Source organism: Hypanus sabinus, chromosome 10 (assembly GCF_030144855.1).
Source record: "Hypanus sabinus isolate sHypSab1 chromosome 10, sHypSab1.hap1, whole genome shotgun sequence".
Classification (NCBI taxonomy): domain Eukaryota; kingdom Metazoa; phylum Chordata; class Chondrichthyes; order Myliobatiformes; family Dasyatidae; genus Hypanus; species Hypanus sabinus.
The window spans coordinates 10,777,352-10,797,860 of record NC_082715.1 but is presented as its reverse complement, the minus strand read 5'-3'; the positions used below and the strand labels follow the sequence as shown (position 1 = coordinate 10,797,860).

At 41.9% G+C, this 20,509-nt stretch overlaps 2 protein-coding genes across 9 annotated transcripts in view; one reads left to right on the top strand and one right to left on the bottom strand.

The window, feature by feature from the left end:
* scara3 (scavenger receptor class A, member 3) overlaps positions 1 to 6,319 on the bottom strand; it is a 117,332-nt gene extending 111,013 nt beyond the window's left edge. For 5 of the 6 annotated variants that reach the window (XR_009514251.1, XR_009514250.1, XM_059981411.1 and 2 more), the window contains exons 1-2: positions 5,673 to 6,319; positions 5,393 to 5,493 (exon numbers count right to left, since the gene is read on the bottom strand). Coding sequence is in view for 4 of the 6 variants with exons in the window: in XM_059981411.1 (XP_059837394.1) it covers positions 5,393 to 5,399 (7 nt within the window). In the remaining 2 variants the exon portion in view is untranslated. The remainder of the gene's footprint in view (positions 1 to 5,392; positions 5,494 to 5,672) is intronic. The other variant, XM_059981409.1, reaches the window with a different exon arrangement.
* Positions 6,320 to 6,486: 167 nt separating this feature from the next.
* clu (clusterin) overlaps positions 6,487 to 20,509 on the top strand; it is a 36,463-nt gene continuing 22,440 nt past the window's right edge. The window contains exons 1-3 of one of the 3 annotated variants that reach the window (XM_059981415.1): positions 6,487 to 6,625; positions 8,246 to 8,354; positions 18,075 to 18,181. In XM_059981415.1, the coding sequence (XP_059837398.1) occupies positions 18,106 to 18,181 (76 nt within the window). In that variant the 5' untranslated portion in view covers positions 6,487 to 6,625; positions 8,246 to 8,354; positions 18,075 to 18,105. The remainder of the gene's footprint in view (positions 6,626 to 8,245; positions 8,355 to 18,074; positions 18,182 to 20,509) is intronic. The other 2 variants (XM_059981412.1, XM_059981413.1) reach the window with 2 other exon arrangements.

Below are 20,509 nucleotides of genomic sequence, written 5' to 3'. Positions count from 1 at the left end.
AATGGTTGGCTCAATGTATGGTTTCCCTGGAACCGGCTGATGCATTACTTCAGTCTTCATGATGTTGACAGCAAGGCCAAAGTTGGTACGCACATCAGGAAACTTGTCGACACACGCTTCATTTCATCTTTTGAACCAATATTGACCGCACACTCATGGGCAAAGAGGAAGTCACTGATAATGACCTTAGTTTTTGCTTGGAGCCTCCCGAGTGGAACATTTCTCATCAGCATGGAATCTAATGTTGATGCTTACATCACCATCTCGGAAGGCATCAGTCAACATGCTGGAAAATACCAGACGGAATAGTGTTGTTGTCAAGACACAGCCCTGCTTGACTCCATCTGAGACAGGAAAGCGCTTGGATGTCTCAACATTGCCCGGAACTCTAGCTTGCATGCCATCCTGGAATTGGTCCACTATGGTGACGAATTCCTTTGGGCACCTGTACTTCACCATGACCTTCCACGGACGCTCTCTGCTAAAAGTGTTGCAGGCTTAGTCAGAATGACACAGCAGGAGAACAGGTTAGTGTTTCACTTCTGAAATTTCTCTAACAGCTGCCTTGGAGAAATCACCATATTGATAGTCCCACTCTCTTTCTGGAATCCACACAGGTTCTCTGCTGGGGGTCTCCAGTCCAGGTGTGATGTGAGATGGTTGAGAAGAAGCCTGCCAAATATCTTGCCTATGATAAGCAGCGAGGATATTCCTCAATAGTTGTTGCAGAACCTTTGGTTTCCCTTTTGCTTATACAGGTGGATGACAGATGCACCTTCAAATTCCCATGGAATCGTCTCTTGCTGCCACATGAGTTGGAAGGGCTGGTGGAGCATTTCTGTCAGCACTATATCACCCCCTGTGTGGGCCTCAGTTGGTATTGCATCTGACCCAGGCACTTTGCCATTGTATCGCTTTCTGGGTCTCGGCTGGGGCCAGTGGAACATCCAGTGCTTTATTGACAGGTACTTGATGATGGCTTTGTCATTCATAGTCAAAGAATGATTCAGAACACTATTGATGTGCTCAGTGCAGTTATGAAGAATCTTTTCACTGTCCATGATCCATAGTTCCCATCAGCACTAAGTAGAAGGGATGATCCTGATGATGTGGAGCTGTAGAGTTTTAGCGCAGCATAGAAGTTCCTTATTATCTATATATGGAGTACATTATGTAGATACAGTGGATTCTGGTTATCTAGGACACATTGGGACCAGCACATTTTGGTCCAATTAAGCAGCTGCCCCAATTAGTTGAGATTTCATGGAAACAGTTAAAAAGGTATAAAAAAAACTACAGTTTAACTGAATAACAAATCATGTATTTAAATAAAATACGGAACAAATTAGAACATTACCAATATCACTGGAGTACTATAAAACTGTGTATTACCTTGTAGATCCTAATAGTTATCGATGGAAAAATTCTTCCATTGTGATTGATGGTAAATGAACAAAATCAGTGCAAACACCTCGTGCCGATAACTGAATGCCTTCATACAATACTATCAATGATTGCATCCTCCAAATCTTAATTCTTATGTGACATTTAAGATGATTCCCAATTCCTTCAAATTCCTCATAATTCCTAACTTGTTGAAGCAGTGAAATCATTTCATTTTCTTTCCCAGCTGTCTCTAGCAACTCCAAGCTTGAAACCACAGTGAGCAAAACCGTTCCGAATTGTCTTATTGGCAACACGAGTGAATCTGCAGATGCAGGAAATCAATAAAAAACACAAAATGCTGGCAGAACTCAGCAGGCCAGACAGCATCTATGGGAGGAGGTAATAACGACGTTTCGGGCCGAAACCCTTCATCAGGAATTGTCTTATTGCTTATTTCTCACCAGTTATCAGTGACAGAAATCACCACTGTTTTTTTTAACCACAAACGTGTAACTGACGCTATTTGAAAATTGTTCGCTCCAAGGCGGATGAAATTAGAATGTGGATCAATATGTGGAAATAATGTTGTGGCCATTATAGAGACTTGGATGACTCAGGGGCAGGAATGGCTGCTGAGTGTGCCGGGCTTTAGATGTTTCAAAAAGAACAGGGAGGGAGGCAAAAGAGGTGGGGGAGTGGCATTACTAATCAGGGATAGTGTCACAGCTGCAGAAAAGGAGAAAGTCACGGAATAATTGTCTACTGAGTCAATGTGAGTGGAAGTCAGAAACAGGAAGGGGGCACTAACTCTACTGGCTGTTTTAATAGACAACACCCCCTCCAATAGTAACAAAGACATCAAGGAGAAGATAGGGAGGTAGATTCTGGAATGGTGCAGTAATAATAGGGTTGTTGCGATGGGTAATTTTAACTTTCCTAATTTTGACTGGCATATCCTTAGAGCAAGGGGATTAGGTAGAGTGAAGTTTGTTAGGTGTGTTCAGGAAGGTTTCCTGATGCAATTTGTAGATAAACTAACTAGAGGAGAGGCTGAACTTAGTCTGGTATTGGGAAATGTACCTGGTCAGGTGTCAGATCTCTTGGTGGGAGAGCATTTTGGAGGTGGTGACCATAACTCTATCTCCTTCACCACAGTGCTGGAGAGGGAGAGGAGCAGACAAATGCAAGAAAACATTTAATTGGTGTAGGGGGAAATATGATGCTATTAGGAAGGAACTTGGGAATATAAATTGGGAGCAGATGTTCTCCAGGAAATGCACGGCGGAAATGTGGCAAATATATAGGGAACATTTGCCTGGTGTTCTGCATTGGAATGTTCCACTGAGGCAGGGAAAGGATGGTAGGATAAAAGAACCATGGCATACAAAGGATGTAGAAAAGAAAAGCTTACAAAATGTTCAATAAACTAGGTACTGTTAGAGCTCTAGAAAATTACAAGAGTGCCAAGAAGGAGCTCAAGAATGAAATTAAGAGAGTCAGAAGGGGCAATGAAAAGGCCTTGGTGAGCAGGATTAAGGAAAACCCAAGGCATTCCACAAGTATGTGAAGAGCAAGACAGTGAGTCATGTGAGAATAGGACCAATCAGGAGTGACAGTGGAAACATGTGCATGGAGCCAGAGGAAGTAGCGGAGGTACTTAATGAATACTTTACTTCAGTATTCACCAGTGAAAAGGACCTTGGCAATTGTGGGGATTACTTACAGTGGACTGAATCATTTGAGCATATGATGTTAAAGAAATAGGATGTGCTGGAGCTTTTGAAAGGTATTAAGTTAGATAAATCATTGGGACTGGACAAGATATACCCCAAGCTACAGTGGGAAGAGAGTAAGAAGATTGCCGATCCTCTGGCAATAATCTTTGTATCATCAACAGGGACAGAAGTACCAGAGGATTGGAAGGTTGCAGATCCTGTTCCCTTGTTCAAGAAAGGGAGTAGAGATAAGCAAGGAAATTAAAGACCAGTGAGTCTTACTACAGTGTTGGGCAAGTTGTTGGAGAACATCCTGAGAGGCAGGATTTATGAGCATTTGGAGAGACACAATCCATTTAGGGATAGTCAGCATGGTTTTGTCATGGGCAGGTTGTGCCTTATGAGCCTGCTTGAAATTTTTGAGGATGTAACAAAACACATTGATGAAGGTAAAGCAGTGGATGTAGTGTATATGGATTTCAGTAAGGCATTTGATAAGGTTCCCCATGTGAGGCTCATTCAGAAAGTAACGCGGCATAGGATCCAAGGAGACCTTGCTTTGTGGATTCAGAATTGGCTTGCCCACAGAAGACAAAGGGAGGCTATGGATGGTTTGTATTCTGCATGGAGGTCGGTGACCAGTGGTGTGCCTCAGGGATCTGTTTTGGGACCCCTTCTCCTTGTGATTTTTATAAATGACCTGGATGAGGAAGTAGAAGGGTAGATTAGTAAGTTTGCTGATGACACAAAAGTTGGGGCTTTTCAGGATAGTCTGGAGGGTTGTCAGAGATTACAGCAGGACATCAATAGGATGCAGAACTGGGCTGATAAGTGGCAGATGGAGTTCAACCCAGGTAAGTGTGAAGAGGTTCATTTTGGTAGGTCAAATTTGAAAGACAGAGTATAATATTAATAGTAAATGTGGAGGATCAGAGAGAGCTTGGGATCTGTATCCATAGGGCACTCAAAGCTGCTGTGCAGATTGACAGTGTTGTTAAGAAAGTGTATGATGTGTTGGCCTTCTTTAATCGTGGGTTTGAATTCAAGAGCTGTGAGGTAATGTTACAGTTATACAAGACCTTAGTTAGACCCCACTTGGAGTACGGTGTTCAGTTCTGGTCACCTCACTATAGGAAGAATGTGGATACTTCTGAGAGAGCAGAGGAGATTTACAAGGATGTTGCCTGGATTGGAGAGTGTCCCTTACGAGAATAGGTTGTCAACTTGGCCTTTTCTCCTTGGGGTGATGGAGGATGAGAGGTGACCTGACAGATGCGTATAAGATGGCAAGAAGCATTGACTGTGTGGATAGCCAGAGGCTTTTTCCCGGGGCTGAAATTGCTAACACAAGAGGCATAGTTTTAAAGTGCTTGGAAGGAGGTACAAGGGGGATGTCAGAGGTAAGTTTTTCACACGGAGAGTGGTGCGTGGAATGCACTGCTAGTGATGATGGTAGAGTTGGATACAATGGGGACTTTTAAAGTACTTGGAGCTTATAGAAATAGAGGGCTATGTGGTAGGAAAATTCTAGAGTAGATTACATGGGCGGCACAGCATTGTGGGCTGAAGGGACTGTAATGTGCTGTCGATTTTTATGTTTAAATCACAAATCCATCAGCCTCTGCCTTAAATGTATCCAGCGACTTGGCCTCCACAGCTGCTTGGGGCAACCAAATCCACAGCTTCACCACCCTCTGGCTAAACAAATTCCTCCACATCTCCATTCTAAAAGGACTCCACCACCACAGGAAGCATCCTCTCTACCCTTTCTAAGGTATTCAGCACTCAGGTAGTGGTCTAACCAAGAGTCAGTTCAGCAAAACAATATTTCCTCCCAATCTGTATTTCAGCAGTAATAAACAATTGGCGTTGGGATCACAGCTGTAGAGAGAGTGACAATTACATATTCACTGACAAACGCAATACATCATGAAGGGAATGTTCCCTTCTCAAATGTTACTCACTAATACTTATATACAATGTTTTAACAAATATAATAAAAATGCACAAAAAAGTTTGCCAAATATTTCATAATATCTAGGTTTTAAGATACAAATTATTAATAAAATCCTATGATGACAATATAGCAACCTGATTAGACTTAATAATAAGTCTCAAAATCAGAAAGCCTCAGTTACTCAAATCTAAACTAACACATTCTGTACCATCGAGAATGAATATACTGTCTTGCATACGTATACTATCTAACATCAACCTTTTCAGAAACGAAAAATCGTCAAATTATTTTCAAAAATCGTGAAATAAACATGCTGGTAAAATTAAGCACTGACCTTTCATGATCTGTTTTTTGATTTTAATATCCAGTGAACGCCTGTTGCATCTCACAGTAAAGAAACGACTTTCTTGGAAAAGTTAACCAGACAAGAACTTCCTGTAACACAGTGAAGGTTTCAGGGTAACGTAGCGATGAAGTTATGCACACCAATATATTAAAAAAATACTGTACCGACATTCTGTGCTCGCAGATGCAATCAAGTATCGCTGAATGTATCTAAAGTATTTAAAGCTATTTGTGTTATTTTGAAGAAAAGGATGACTATGATTACGTACCTACTTGTTTTTAATCTAAGATTCCTTCATGAAGACATGTCTGGAAAACGCAGACTGCAACCAAGACCTTCCACTAACTCCTTGTTCTGGAGCCCGAATAAACGTCCTCACTAAGACAAAACAAACCGAGCATGTTTTTGCCCAAGCGACATGTTTTGCACTCAGAAAGCGATGACCTCGCCTCATTTTTACTTAAAGCATTTTCAGAGGCGCTCGCACCGAGCACCGCGGTGGGAGCTAGCAGGGGGACCACAACTGGACGAAGCTAATCGTTAACTAAAGTCTTTGAACGGGGTATTATGACTATTGGACTGATAAGTCTACCTTTTTTTAACGTATTATAAAGTTAGCCAATTGCTCGCTTAAATTGAAATCCCACAGCTGTGGAAAAATGAAATGTGATATGAGAAAAAGCAATCTCACAGCCAACACGTGTGTGTGGGTGCAATAAATCATTTTTATTAAACTAACCTTTTACAAAAGAAAACATTTTAAAGTGACAGGTTATTGCAATGTGTGATAATTCTGCGAACACCCGCAAAAGTGATCGGGCTCAAGGGGTGCATTCCCAATGGGAATTTAATTTCAGCGGAATCCTTCACTCCGGCGCTTACGGGTCCCTGGGGAAGCTAGCCGTGTTGGAGGGGGTCGAGGTGAGGCAGCAACCGGAGCGGCCACGGCTTGTGTCGTGTTGCCCACTGCTGGAGGAGGCCGGCCTCTGCAGCGGCCGCCTGGATGTCAGCCAGCCGCTGCCCGTGTGCATTGGTCGGGAAAGAGACACAGCCACAACCCGTCTCGACTTTTCCAGAAAGATCCAGAAAGCCGTTCAACGTTGCGTATTGGGTGACTCAACAGTAATTTAAATGTAACCTTGAGTCCCAGCATAAAAGGGCCCTGGGAAGGCTGGCGAGGCGGAGATCAGCGAGGTCTGGAAATCAGCTTCTGCGTGTAAGGTACGGACGCAACAAAGTGGACCATTCGCAATTAAATTGTTAATGGTCTATGTGGAGCTGCTGTGTAAATGTTTTTAGAACGGACTCAGATTTTTACTTTTAAATTGCTTGATTTAGGAGTGCGATGTTTTAAAATATAAAAAGGTATGCGATGAGTTGTTTTAGCATGGTGAGGTATGTTTAACACTTCAATTGTAAACTAGCATTTAGAATTAAACTGGACAGCAGCCATCAATACTGAAGGAATTGTATATAGTTTTGTATCTATTATACTGCTGGGATCAGGGTACATCACAGAATCGCTTAAATTTTATAATCCTGCGCGAGGTCTCAGGTCTCCTTCAAGGGTCAGCTTTTATAAACTATGCTGGAATTCAATACCTAAGAAAAAAAGGGATGCGGACTCAGTTGACACTTTTAAAAGCCAGCTCAAAACCTATTTATTTAGTCAGCCATAGAAAGATAGCGCAGAACCAGACCCTTTGGCCCATCTGGTCTGTGCCAAACCATTTAAACTGCCTCAGCAACACACACACAAAATGCTGGAAGAACTCAGCGGGTCAGGCAGCATTTACGGAAAAGAGGAGACAATCGACGCTTCGGGTCGAGACCCATCTACCACTTTTAACCTTGCTTTTAACGTCTTTTTGCTCTTATTTTCACGTTCGCACTTTATCCCATTGTAAATCACTTCGAACTAAATCTGTCTGAAAAGTTCTCTAAAGTTAGTATTATATTTATTATGTGGAAGACCTGCTTTAGTGTTGCTTATTTGTACAGCCTAATATAAACTGCCTTTTCTCGAGTTCTAATGCGGTTCTTCCCGAAGTGCAGAACGCGTTAAGTTTGATATCAGGGCGTGCATAACAATAACGAGTCGATAGAGCTGCATAATAAAAATGATTATTGAAGCAATTCCTAGCAGTGGTGGAAATTATCACTTGGGCATATCGCTTTGCGTGGGTGGGTGTTGCTGCCTGACGAGGAAAGTGACTGTGTCCTTGGCCATACTGTTAAAATATAAAAGTAACATTTTTTCGTTCTCCTTTATTTGTGTACACTAGAATTGACATAATATTGAAAGTGTTTTTCAAGGACTGGAAATTAATATTAGATTGCGGATTTATCATTTTGAGTTTTATGAACCAATCTTATCTTTTGGCATCTTGTTGAAAATCTTTTGTGAAACGACCCATCTTGTGCACTACCTATTCTATGCTTGATAGTTACAATTTAAAATAACTTGGCTCCACCCTCAAACAATTGTCTAGGTTAGCCAACCTGACAGCCACAGTAAACTTGTAACCGCAAAAAGCGAGCATGATGGGTAGGAGAAGGGGGGGGGGGCACCCGACTCTACCATCAGATTAATTAGTTACGATGGCTGACCAGCTGTGTCAACGAGTGCATATATTGAACGTGAGGTAGGGTAGTCTTTTAACTTTATCAAGGATATGATTCTAGGGAGTGGGCAAAACAGACAGGAAAAGTTGCTTGGAATTGCTCTGTCTCTCAGTTGAGGCAGATTGCTGCCCCCTCTTGCTCGGCTTTAGCAGAGGAAGGCGGAAAATCAAGTAAGGAATTGATAAGCTTTCAGTGAGAGATGTATTTTTGTTTCAGCAGGGTGTCTGCAGTGTGATGTAGATAAAGAGGCTGCATGCTGTGTCTTGTAGCAGAATCTGTCGGGGCCGGCTCTCTCACTTTGGCACACAGCCATACTGCAGCTGAGGTAACCAAGCTACCGCAATCTGACTGCAATGGCGATGACATTGCAACCATGGGCGCTTCCTTATGCTTGTAACCACAAATTGTCTGCGCTCGAGTGGAAATGAGGGTAATAGACCCCTTAATAACACAGAATGAGCTTTCCAATTAACATGGAGAAAAATTGCCTCCAGGAAGTCACTTGTTTGAACCAATAAATATTATTGCATGATGCAGTATGCCCAGTTATACAGATCGACATCTGAAACTCATTGAGTTTAAAAAGTAAGATCATGAGCTGATTTACATCTTGGTATACTGTAGAGTTTACTTGAATTTTGCCTTCTACTTTTCTGAATTTTTAACTAATTTTGCATTTCAAGTCAAGTCAACTTTTATTGTCGTTTCGACCATAACTGCTGGTACAGTGCATAGTGAAAATGAGACAATGTTTTTCAGGACCATGGTTTACATGACACAGTACAAAAACTAGACCGAACTACTAATAAAAAAAAAACACAGAAAGCTACACTAGACTACAGACCTACACAGGACTGTATAAAGTGCACAAAAACAGTGCAGGCATTACAATAAATAATAAACAGGACAGTAGGGCAAGTTGTCAGTCCAGGCTTCGGGTATTGAAGGGGAAGAAACTGTTATGTAGTCTGGTCATGAGAGCCCGAATGCTTTGGAGCCTTTTCCCAGACAGCAGGAGGGAGAAGAGATTGTATGAGGTGTGCATGGGGTCCTTCATAATGCTGTTTCCTTTGCGGATGCAGCGTGTAGTGTAAATGTCCTTCCTCACCACAGACTCAACCTGAACTTAACCTTTAGGGCATCCTGCACAAGGACTCACCAGACCGTTTGTGCCTCAGATTTTTGAATTTTCTCTCCATTTAGGAAATAATCAACCCTTTCATTTCTTCTGCCAAAGTACATGGACACTGTATTCCATCCGCCATTTCTTTGCCCTTTCTCCTAATCTGTTGCCTCTCTACTTACTCAAAACTACCTGCCCCTCCACTTTTCTTCATTTCACCCACAAACTTTGCCCCAAAGCCATCAACTCTGATGCAAGTTATTGACATATAACATTAAAAGAATCTATCTCAACACAGACCCCTGTGCAAAACCACTAGTCACCAGCAGCTAGTCAGAAAATGCTTTCTTTATTCCCACTCTTTGCCTCCTGCCAGTCAGCCACTGCTTTAACTATGCTAGTGTCTTTCCTGTAATACCGGGGGCTCTTAACTTGTTAAGCAGCCTCGTGTGACACCTTGTCAGAGGCCGCCTGAAAATCCAGATGCACAGCATCGACCAATTCAGCTTTGTCTATCCTGCTTGTTACTTCAAGGAATTCCAAGAGATTCATCCGGCAAGATTTCTCTTGAGGAAACCATGCTGACTACAGCCTATTTTATCATATGTCTCCAAGTATCCAGAAACTTCATCCTTATCAATCGACTCCAACATCTTCCCAACCCTTGAAGTCACACTAACTGACCTATAGTTTCCTTTTTTCTGCCTCTCTCTTGAAGAGTGGCGTGCTATCTGCAATTTTCCAGTCCTCTGGAACCATGCCAGAATCAATCAATTCTTGAAAGATCAATGCTTATGCCTCCGCGATCTCTTCAGCTGCCCCTTTCAGAACTCTGCATGTATAGCATTTGGTTCAAATGGCTTATCTACCTTACAAACCTTTCAGTTTCCCAAGAACTTTCTCCCTAGTCATGGCAACTTCACACACTTCTGCCCCCTGACACTCTTGAACTTCTGGCATGCTGCTAGTGTCTTCCACGGTGAAGACACATGCAAACCATCCATTTCCTTGTCCCCTACCTCTCCAACATAATTTTTCAGTGGTTTGATATTCACTGTCCCCTCTCTTTTACACTATGTATCTGAAGAAATTTTTGGTATCTTTAATATTATTGGTTAGCTTACCTTCATATTCCATTTTTTTTTTCCTTGATGACTTTTTTAGATGCCTTCTGTGGGTAGTTAAAAGCCTCCCAATCCTCTAACTTCCCACTAATTCTTGCTCTATTATATGCCCTCTTTGGCTTTTATGTTGGCCACAGTTGTGCTATTGTAGAATACTTCTTCCTCTTTGGAAGAAGTACACTCTGTGCCTTTCGAGTCGCTTCCAAAAATTCCAGCCACTGATTCTCTGTTATTAATCCTGCCAATGTTCTTCTCCAATCAATTTTGGCCAACTTTTCTCTCATGTTTCTATAAATTCCATTTATTCCACTGTAATTACTGTTACATCTGATGTTAGCCTCTCCTTCTCAAATTTCAGGGTGAATTCAATCATATTATGATCACTGCTCCTAAGGGTTCCTTTACTTAAGCTCTGTAATCAATTCCCGTTTATTATAGAACACTCGATCTTGAATATGTGATACCCTACTGGGCTCAAGCACGAGCTGCTCTAAAAAGCCTTCTCATTGGCATGCTTGAAATTTCCCTTCTTGGGATCTAGCACCAACACGATTTTCCCAGTCTACCTGCGTATTGAAATCCCCCATGACTATTGTAACATTGCCCTTTTGGCATGCATCTTCTATCTCCTGTTGTAATTGGTAGACCACATCCTTACTACTGGGGGTCTGTATTTAACTCTTATCTGGGTCTCTTTACCCTTGTGGTTCCTTAGCTCTATCCACAACAATTCAACACCTTCCAACCCTATCTCATCTCTTTTTAATGATTTACTTTCATTTTTTAACCAGCAGCCAAGTCCCACTCTCTGCCTACCTACCTGTCCTTTGGATACTGTGTTTTGTCCTTGGATGTCAAGCAGCCAGTTATAATCTTCTTTCAGCTACAATTGAGTGATGCCCACAACATCATACGTGCAATATGTAACTGTACTACAAGTTCATCTACCTTATTCCATATATTGTGCGCATTGAAATGTAACACCTTCACTCCTGTATTCACCCTTCTCAATTTTGTCTGCCTTTTACAATGGAGCTCATCCTGGTTGACTGCAGTTTTGCTCTATCTCAGCCTCTTCTTGCTAGCAGTCTCACTGCACACTGCGTCTGTTTGTAAACCAACTTCCTCAGCAGTATCATTCTGGTTCCTATCACCTTGCCAAATTAGTTTAAATCCTCCTGAACTACTGTCAAACTTGCTTGCAAGGATATTGGTCCCCCTCAGGTTCAGGTGTAATATGTCTCTTTTGTATAGGTCATACCTTCCTAAGAAGAGACCCCAATGATCTATAAATCTGAACCTGTGCTCCCTGGATCAATTCCTCAGCCATGCATTCACCTATCAAATCATCTTATTCCTACCTTCAATGGCGTTTGGCATGGTCAGCAACCCAGAGATTACTATCCTGGAATTCCTGTTTTTCAGCTTTCTACCTAGCTCCCTAAAATCTCTCTTCAGCTTCTCCTCACCTTTTCTACCTATGCCACTGGTGCCAACATGTACCAAGACTGCTGGCTGCTGATCATCCCCCTTTAGAATGTAATGAACCCAATCTGAGACATCCCTGTCACTGGCACCTGGAAGGCATCCGGGTGTCTCTATTGTTCTCATAGAATCTTGCCTCTGTTCCTCTGACTAAAATACCATCTGTAGTTTGGCACAGCTAAACAGGTTAGAAGGATTCTCGCATGCCTTTCAGATGCCCTGCTCCTGGTTACATCAACTACTTCTGCAATGAAACCATCTGCTTGATTTTGGGCAGTGGTGCCTCGGAGGATAGACTGTTTATTGTAAATTGTTTATTATTGTAAAATCATGGAGGAGAGTCTTTTATGATCTCTGTCTCAGATTTTAGCAAACGGTATTAAGATCATAGAAGTTAACACTTTTATGATCATCTGAAGAATTAACAATAAAGTTTTACAAATGTCAAGATAATTTGGCAGGGGATCCTTTGCCTTCTCCCGAAGGAATAAGTGAGACCTTGATTTATATATATTTGGAAGATAAAGCTTTTAATAATCGAACAGTCCACGAAATGGACAGAAACAATCCACAACTTGGATTATGTTTTGCAGATTTCAAAATGTTGCCAGTAATAATCTGTCTCAGACATGCAGTAAATATTTACCAATTGCAGACAGTGACCATGGGATACCTGGTGGTACAGTGTTGAATGTCCCCAAGAAAATGGGAACAAATTATTACTCAATGTATGTAAGAATAAGTAAATATTAACCCATGAGTTGAAACTGATTGAAATCTGTTGACTGCATGATTGTGCCCTTTTTAATTTGCCAAGATGATTTATTCAGTTCTCAGAACAGTTGCAGTTGGAAAGACCTAACTGTCTCTTAGTGACACCAAGTACATAGAGTGTCACTGTTTACCTAACCCCTGTCCTCTTTATCATCTCACTCAATTTCTCAACTGTTGGCTCATCTGATGTTTAAGCTTGAATCAGCTGCATTTTATCTGGTGCTGAAATCCCATCCACTCATTAGGTGACTATCCCACTTTCTCTGCGCCCTTTCTGCTCTCAGCTCGCCCATCATTTGCACCAATTTCTTATTCTTATGATCAAATCACTGCTCTATGTTCCATTATGCCACTGGCATTAGGAATTAGGCCATAGGGCGGATACGATAGGGTCTTTTAAGAGACTTTTAGATAGGTACATGGAGCTTAGAAAAATAGAGGGCCATGGGTAACCCTAGTAATTTCTAAGGTAGGGATATGTTCAGCATAACTCTGTGGGCCGAAGGGCTTGTATTGTGCTGTAGGTTTTCTATGTTTCTATGAGTCTGCTCCACTGTTTCATCATGGCTGATCCATTTCCCTCTCAGTCCCGATCTCCTGCCCTCTCCCTGTATCCCTTCATGCTCTGACTAATCAAGAATCTATCAACCTCTGCCTTTAAATATGTCCCATGTCTTGGCCTCCACAGCTGCCTGTAGATTCACCACTCTCTGGCTAAAGAATCTCCTCCTCATCTCCAATCTAAAAGGACACCCCTCTATTCTGAGGCTCTATCCTCTGGTCCTAGACTCTCCCAAGTAGGAAACTTCCACTCTATAAAGGCCTTTCAACATTTGATAAGTTTCAATTTGGTCTGCCTCTCATCCTTCTGAATTCCAGTGAATACAGGCCCAGAGTCATCAAGTGCTCTTCATAGGACAAGCTGTTCAATCCTGGAATAATTTTTGATAACCTTCTTTAAACTCTGTCGAACTCTTATGTAAGGGGCCCAAAGCTGCTCGCAATACTCCAAATATAAAGCCTCAACAGTACATCCTTGTTTTTATATTCTAGTTCTCTTGAAATTAATGCTACATCAGGTAGCTTGTAGACAGATAGTTGGGTGACTGTCAGGAGAGGGAAGGGGAATAGACAGGAAGAACAGAGCACCCCTGTGGCTGTTCCCATCAACAATAAGTATACTGTTTTGGATACTGTTGTTGGGAATGACCTACCAGGAACAAGTTGCAGTTGTTGTGTCTCTGGCACCGAGACTGGACCCTCAACTCAGAAGGGAAGGAGGGAAAAGAGGAGAGCAGTAGTGATAGGAGATTCAATAGTTAGGGGGATAGATAGGAGATTCTGTGGAAGAGGTCGAGAAACCTGGATGGTCTGTTGCCTCCCTGGTGCCAGGGTCTGCAATATCTCGGATCGAGTTCTCAGTATTCTCAAGAGGGAGGGTGAGCAGCCGGATGTCGTGGTCCATGTAGGGACCAATGACGTGGGTAGGAAGAGTGAGGAGGTCCTGAAAGGTGAGTTTAGGGAGCTAGGTTCCAAGTTAAAGAACAGGACCTCCAGGATAGCAATCTCAGGATTGTTACCAGTGCCATGTGCAGGTGGGTTTAGAAATAGTAAGATAGTGCAGAAGACATGGGTGAAGACATGGTGCAGGAGGGAGGGCTTCAGATTTATAGATAATTGGGCAGTTTTTCAGGGAAGGTGGGACCTGTTCTGGTGGGACGGTTTACATTTGAACTGGAGGGGGACAAATATTCTTGCAGGTAGGTTTGCTAGAGAGGCTCCAGTGGATTTAAACTAGATATGAGGGGGGAGGGGAACCAGGGTGTAGGAACAGATGTAGGGGAGAAGGAAGAAAAAGATGGTAAAGTTCTTTGTACTGTTAGAGATAAACAGAGAGGAAGAGGTGGAGAATTTTTTAAATGCATTTATTTTAATGCTAGGAGCATTGTAAGAAAGGTGGATAAGCTTAGAGTATGGATTGATACCTGGAAATATGATGTTGTAGCTATTAGTGAAACATGGTTGCAAGAGGGGTGTGATTGGCAACTAAATATTCCTGGATTTCGTTGCTTCAGGTGTGACAGAATCAGAGGGACAAGAGGGGGAGGTGTGGCATTGCTTGTCAGAGAAAATATCACAGCGGTGTTCTGGCAGGATAGATTGAGGGCTCGTCTAGGGAGGCTATTTGGATGGAATTGAGGAATGGGAAAGGTGTAGTAACACTTATAGGGGTGTATTATAGACCACCTAATGGGGAGCGAGAATTGGAGGAGCAAGTTTTCAAGGAGATAGCAGATATTTGTAGTAAGCACAGGGTTGTGATTGTGGAAGATTTTAATTTTCCAAACATAGACTGGGAAGCCCATACTGTAAAAGGGATGGGTGGTTTGGAGTTTGTAAAGTGAAAGGAAAGGTTAAAAGTTTGAGAGAGCCATGGTTTTCAAGGGATATTAGAAACTTGGTTAGGAAAAAGAGAGAGATCTACAATAAATATAGGCAGCATGGAGTAAATGAGGTGAATCTTAAGAAAGAAATTAGAAAAGCTAAAAGAAGATACGAGGTTGCTTTGGCAAGTAAGGTGAAAATAAATCCAAAGGATTTCTACAGTTATATTAATAGCATAAGGTTAGTGAGGGATAAAATTGGTCCCTTAGAGAATCGGAGTGGACAGCTATGTGTGGAGCTGAAAGAGATGGGGGAGATTTTGAATAATTTTTTTGTATTCACTAAGGACAAGGATATTGAATTATGTAAGATAAGGGAAACAAGTAGGGAAGTTATGGAAACTATGATGATTAAAGAGGAGGAAGTACTGGCGCTTTTAAGGAATATAAAAGTGGGTAAATCTCTGGGTCCTGACAGGATATTCCCTAGGACCTTGAGGGAAGTTAGTGTAGAAATAGCAGGGGCTTTGACAGAAATATTTCAAAGGTCATTAGAAATGGGGATGGTGCCGGAGGATTGGAATATTGCTTATGTTGTTCCATTGTTTAAAAAGGGTTCTAAGAGTAAACCTAGCAATTATAGGCCTGTCAGTTTGAAGTCAGTGTTGGGTAAACTAATGGAAAGTATTTTTAGAGATGGTAAACATGAGGTCATGAATCAACACCTTCCATGTACAAATCCATGCTGACTGTTCCTAATCAGACCCTGTCTATCCATGATATCTTGAAGTGGGAAGGTGAACAGCCAGAGGTCGTGGTACATATTGGTACCAATGGCATAGGTAGGAAAAGGTGCGTGGGAGGTCATGTTTGACAAATCTTACTGAATTTTTTGAAGAGGTTACGAGGAAAGTTGATGAGGGTAAAGCAGTGGATGTTGTTTATATGGACTTCAGTAAGGCCTTTGACAAGGTTCCGCACGGGAGGCTAGTTAGGAAGGTTCAATTGTTAGGTATTAATATTGAAGTAGTAAAATGGATTCAACAGTGTCTGGATAGGAGATGCCAGAGAGTAGTGGTAGATAACTGTTTGTCAGGTTGGAGGCCGGTGACTAGTGGTGTGCCTCAGGGATCTGTACTGGGTCCATTGTTGTTTGTCATATACATTATTGATCTGGATGATGGTGTGGTAAATTGGATTAGTAAGTATGCAGATGATACTAAGGTAGGTGGTGGTGTGGATAATGAAGTAGGTTTTCAAAGCTGGCAGAGAGATTTAGGCCAGTTAGAAGAGTGGGCTGAACGATGGCAGATGGAGTTTAATGCTGATAAGTATGAGGTGCTACATTTTGGTAGGAATAATCCAAATAGGACATACATGGTAAATGGTAGGGCATTGAAGAATTCAGTAGAGCAGAGTGATCTAATGGTAAACTAATGGTTAATGGTGCATAGTTCCCTGAAAGTGGAATCTCATGTGGATAGGGTGGTGAAGAAAAGTTTTGGTATGCTGGACTTCATAAATCAGAGCATTGAGTATAGGAGTTGGGACGTAATGTTAAAATTGTACAAGGCATTGGTAAGGCTGAATTTGAAATATTGTGTACAGTTCTGGTCACCGAATTATAGGAAAGATGTCAACAAAATAGAGAGAGTACAGAGAAGATTTACTAGAATGTTACCTGGGTTTCAGCAACTAAGTTACAGGGAAAGATTGAACAAGTTAGGTCTTTATTCTTTAGAGCGTAGAAGGTTGAGGGGAGACTTGATAGAGGTATTTAAAATTATGAGGGGGATAGATCAAGTTGATGTGGATAGGCTTTTTCCATTGAGAGGAGAGATTCAAACAAGAGGACATGAGTTGAGAGTTGGGGGCAAAAGTTTAAGGGTAACACGAGGGGGAATTTCTTTACTCAGAGAGTGGTAGCTGTGTGGAACGAGCTTCCAGTAGAAGTGGTAGAGGCAGGTTTGGTATTGTCATTTAAAGTAAAATTGAGCAGGTATATGGACAGGAAAGGAATGGAGAGTTGTGGGCTGAGTGCAGGCCAGTGGGACTAGGTGAGAGTAAGCATTCGGCACGAACTAGAAGGGCCAAGGTGGCCTGTTTCTGTGCTGTAATTGTTATATGGTTATATCACATTTGCCTTCCTCACCACAAACTCAACCTTTGGGGAATCTTACACAATGACTCCCAAGTCCATTTGTGCCACTTCCAAAGTATTTGATTTGTCACACACTGCTATAGAAGGATTCTTCATTGCTATTTCCATATTTTTTTTTACCAGTCAGTGTTTTAAGCCATGAGCTGAGCTCCTGGACCTAGAGGACTGGTGGACCACTCTTTGTCTGGCTTCTACCCTTTGATCTGTTTGGCTCCTGATAGGGTAATTCCTGCCAGGGCACAAGGCTCTGATTCTGAGTCATTGAGGCACACAAGCCTCCAAACCCTACAACAATGTTGTGCTCCTCATGGAGGATGTCGCTCCTTTTCCCCTCCCTTATTCTGCCCTTCTCCAAACATCAAGATTTGCATTGCTGGATTTGATGAAAATCTGTCCTTTCCAAGTCCCACCATTAGTTGCCTGCTGCCGAGGCTTATCTTGCCTAGGTTGCCCACATTGATATCTTCTCATTTTGTTTTGAAACGCCTTTTTCTTTGCAATACTCTTTTGGTAACTTGTGTGTTAAAGCTGCAAACCTGGCAAGATGGCTGTGGGTTTGGAGACAATATGGCACCTGTTTGCATCTGCTGGGTGATATCATTTAACATGCCCTATTAAAATCATTGATTTATCTGTAGAGACTTCTTGAAATGGTGCCATTGGATGACGCCTGTTCTCTCTGTTCTGATCATATTCTAATCCAATCTTCGACCAGCTGTTAAGAGATACAGAAACCTGTTGGGTAAGACAGCAAGACTGAAAAACAGGTTCTTCCTGACGGTTGTTGCGTAGCTGAATAATGCTACGGCCCGGCTTGCCACTGGCTTTTGAGTGATATAGACTATCAAAGTTGCGTGTAAATATGGGATTTTTTTTTAACCGCATGCATTGCAAATATTCTGTTTTGCAGGGACTGGTGTAGCACTGCACTCTCATCATCTTGAGCAATGACCATAAAGTTCTATTCTAACCAACATCTATTTCTCTCTTTAAGATTAAAACCTGCTGATCTTCAGAAGGACACCATGTTAACCCTGTGGCTTGTTGTCTTGCTTGCTGTGAGTGCGAGCTTTGAAGAATTTTCTCAAGAGAAACTCAGAAGTGAGTATTGCTTAATTTCTCTAGTGCTAATCTGTTTGTTCGCTTTTATTGTTCACGCTTCACTCTCTGGAACTTGTTGGTTATAACCAAGCTGTGTTTTGTTAGCAGTTTCCTTAATGTGATTAGCTGTTTACACTACTTGATGTTAAGGCTGTCACCGAATGTCACTGGTACCCTGACTGACTTTATGATGAAACTAATGTTGGAACGGGCCACATTCACAGCTCAGGCTTTGCAAATGTTTATGGGCAGCTTTTTTTTGTTTGGTTTTGGAAAGTGGGCTGAGAATGCAGAACTGTCCTTGTGACTGTGAACAAAGTCACTGGAGAGACTAGAAACCAGGGGATATAGAAACCTTTATTCTGGCAAAATGAATATTCAGGCATCATGTTTGAGGCATTTGGAAGAAGAGGCCTACCTGACCCAATATTACAATATTATAGTCTCCCCGTCTCTGAAGATTGGTTGCTGCCAAAATAAATATTTGCAATATACCCTACCTCTAGAACATGCCCTAACATTTGTAAATCTAAATTGTTGTCCATTATTAGTTTGCAGAAAAGTATCAATAAAATGCTGTAAAACTTCACCTTTCCATCACGGGTGCATGAACTAACTGTGCATACATACTGGAGGGGAAGAAAATTCTTGTTTTTAATCCAGAGAGTTATTGAAAGCAGGAAGACATGTCGTGGACACTGATTAAGGCAATTTCTTGACAACATCCAGAAAGTAGTTGAATGAGTATATTTTACATGAAAATATATTCAATGGCCACTTTATTATGTACGCCTGCTCACTAATGCAAATATCTAATCAACCAGTCATGAGGCAGCAACTCAATGCATTAAAGTATACAGACATGGTCACGAAGTCCAGTTGTTTCTCAGAGAAAACATCAGAATAGGTAAGAAATGACTTTAAACTAGTTCACCTTTTGATTCAATTTCTAAACTTAGCAGCCTAGAACCATGTGTGCTGACCTCCATAAATGATATTGGAACTATCAGGAGAGTGCAGAACCTGAATAATTGATAGAGGAGGGATTGTATAGTGAGACTTGCAGCATGTAAACAGGTCCGCAGAGCATTTACCTCCTGACTGGCCCTAATCCTTCTGTACTAATCCCATTTTCCACTACTCAGTTTGTAACCGACACGCAGTGGCCACTTTATTCGATACAGGAGTGTTTGTTTGTGCTCTCCTGCTGCTGTAGCCCATCCACTTCAACGTTGGCTTTATTGTGCAGTCAGAGATGCTCTTCTGCACACCGCTGTTGTAACATGTGGTTACTTGAGTTACTGTCTCCTTCCTGTCAGCTTGAACCAGTCTGAGCATTCTCCTCTGACCTCTCTGGTCAAGAAGGCAGTATCACCTCCAGAAATGCCATTCACTGGATGATTTTTTAAATTGTTTTTCACACAATTCTTTGTAAACTCTGGAGACTGTTGTGGGTGAAAATTCCAGGAATTCATCAGTTTCTGAGATACTCAAACCACCCCATCTGGCACCTACAACCATTTCACAGTCAAAGTCGCTTAGGTCACATTTCTTCCCCCATTCTAATGTTTTCTCTAAGAAACAACTGAACCTTATGACCACGTCTGCATGCTTTAATGCATTGAGTTACTGCCACATGATTAGTTGATTAGATATTTGCATTAGCATGCAGGTGCTCCCAAAAAAGTGGTCACAGTGTAATTTTCATGCATAAAGTACTTCCCAAGTGTTTTTGGAGATTTGCCATCCTCGGCCTCCTGGACATGTATTCCTGTTTTCAATAACTCTCTGGATTTAAAAATGAAAGTCCAAATCTTCTGTCTCTTTATATTAAACCTATGCCCTCTGCTAAATGCCTCTGCTCAGAGCAAACATTTTTATTTTTATTTAGAGATGCAGCACAGTAACAGGCACTTCTGGCCCAATGAACCCACACCAGTCAATTAATCCCACGTGACCAATTAACCTACTTACTAGTCTCCTCGTCTTTGGAATGTGGGAGGAAATCAGAGCATCTGGAAACCCATCCTGTCATGGGGTGGGGGGGGGGGTGCAGACAAACAGTACCTTAAGGACAGAGGTGGAACTGAACCTGGATCACTGCTGTAATAGTGTTGTGGTAACCACCCCACTGCTATGCCTCAATTTCCCACTGACTATCCCATCTCTGTCCCTTAGTTTTCTACAATTCAGTCATGCCCCCCCCCGAGCATTTTCCTCTCTGAGGAAGAACAGAACCAGCATATGCACTCTCTCATAGCTTAAAACCTTCAAGACAGACAGAATCTCCTCTACTATACTGTAACAGACCCAGCATATCCACTTTCT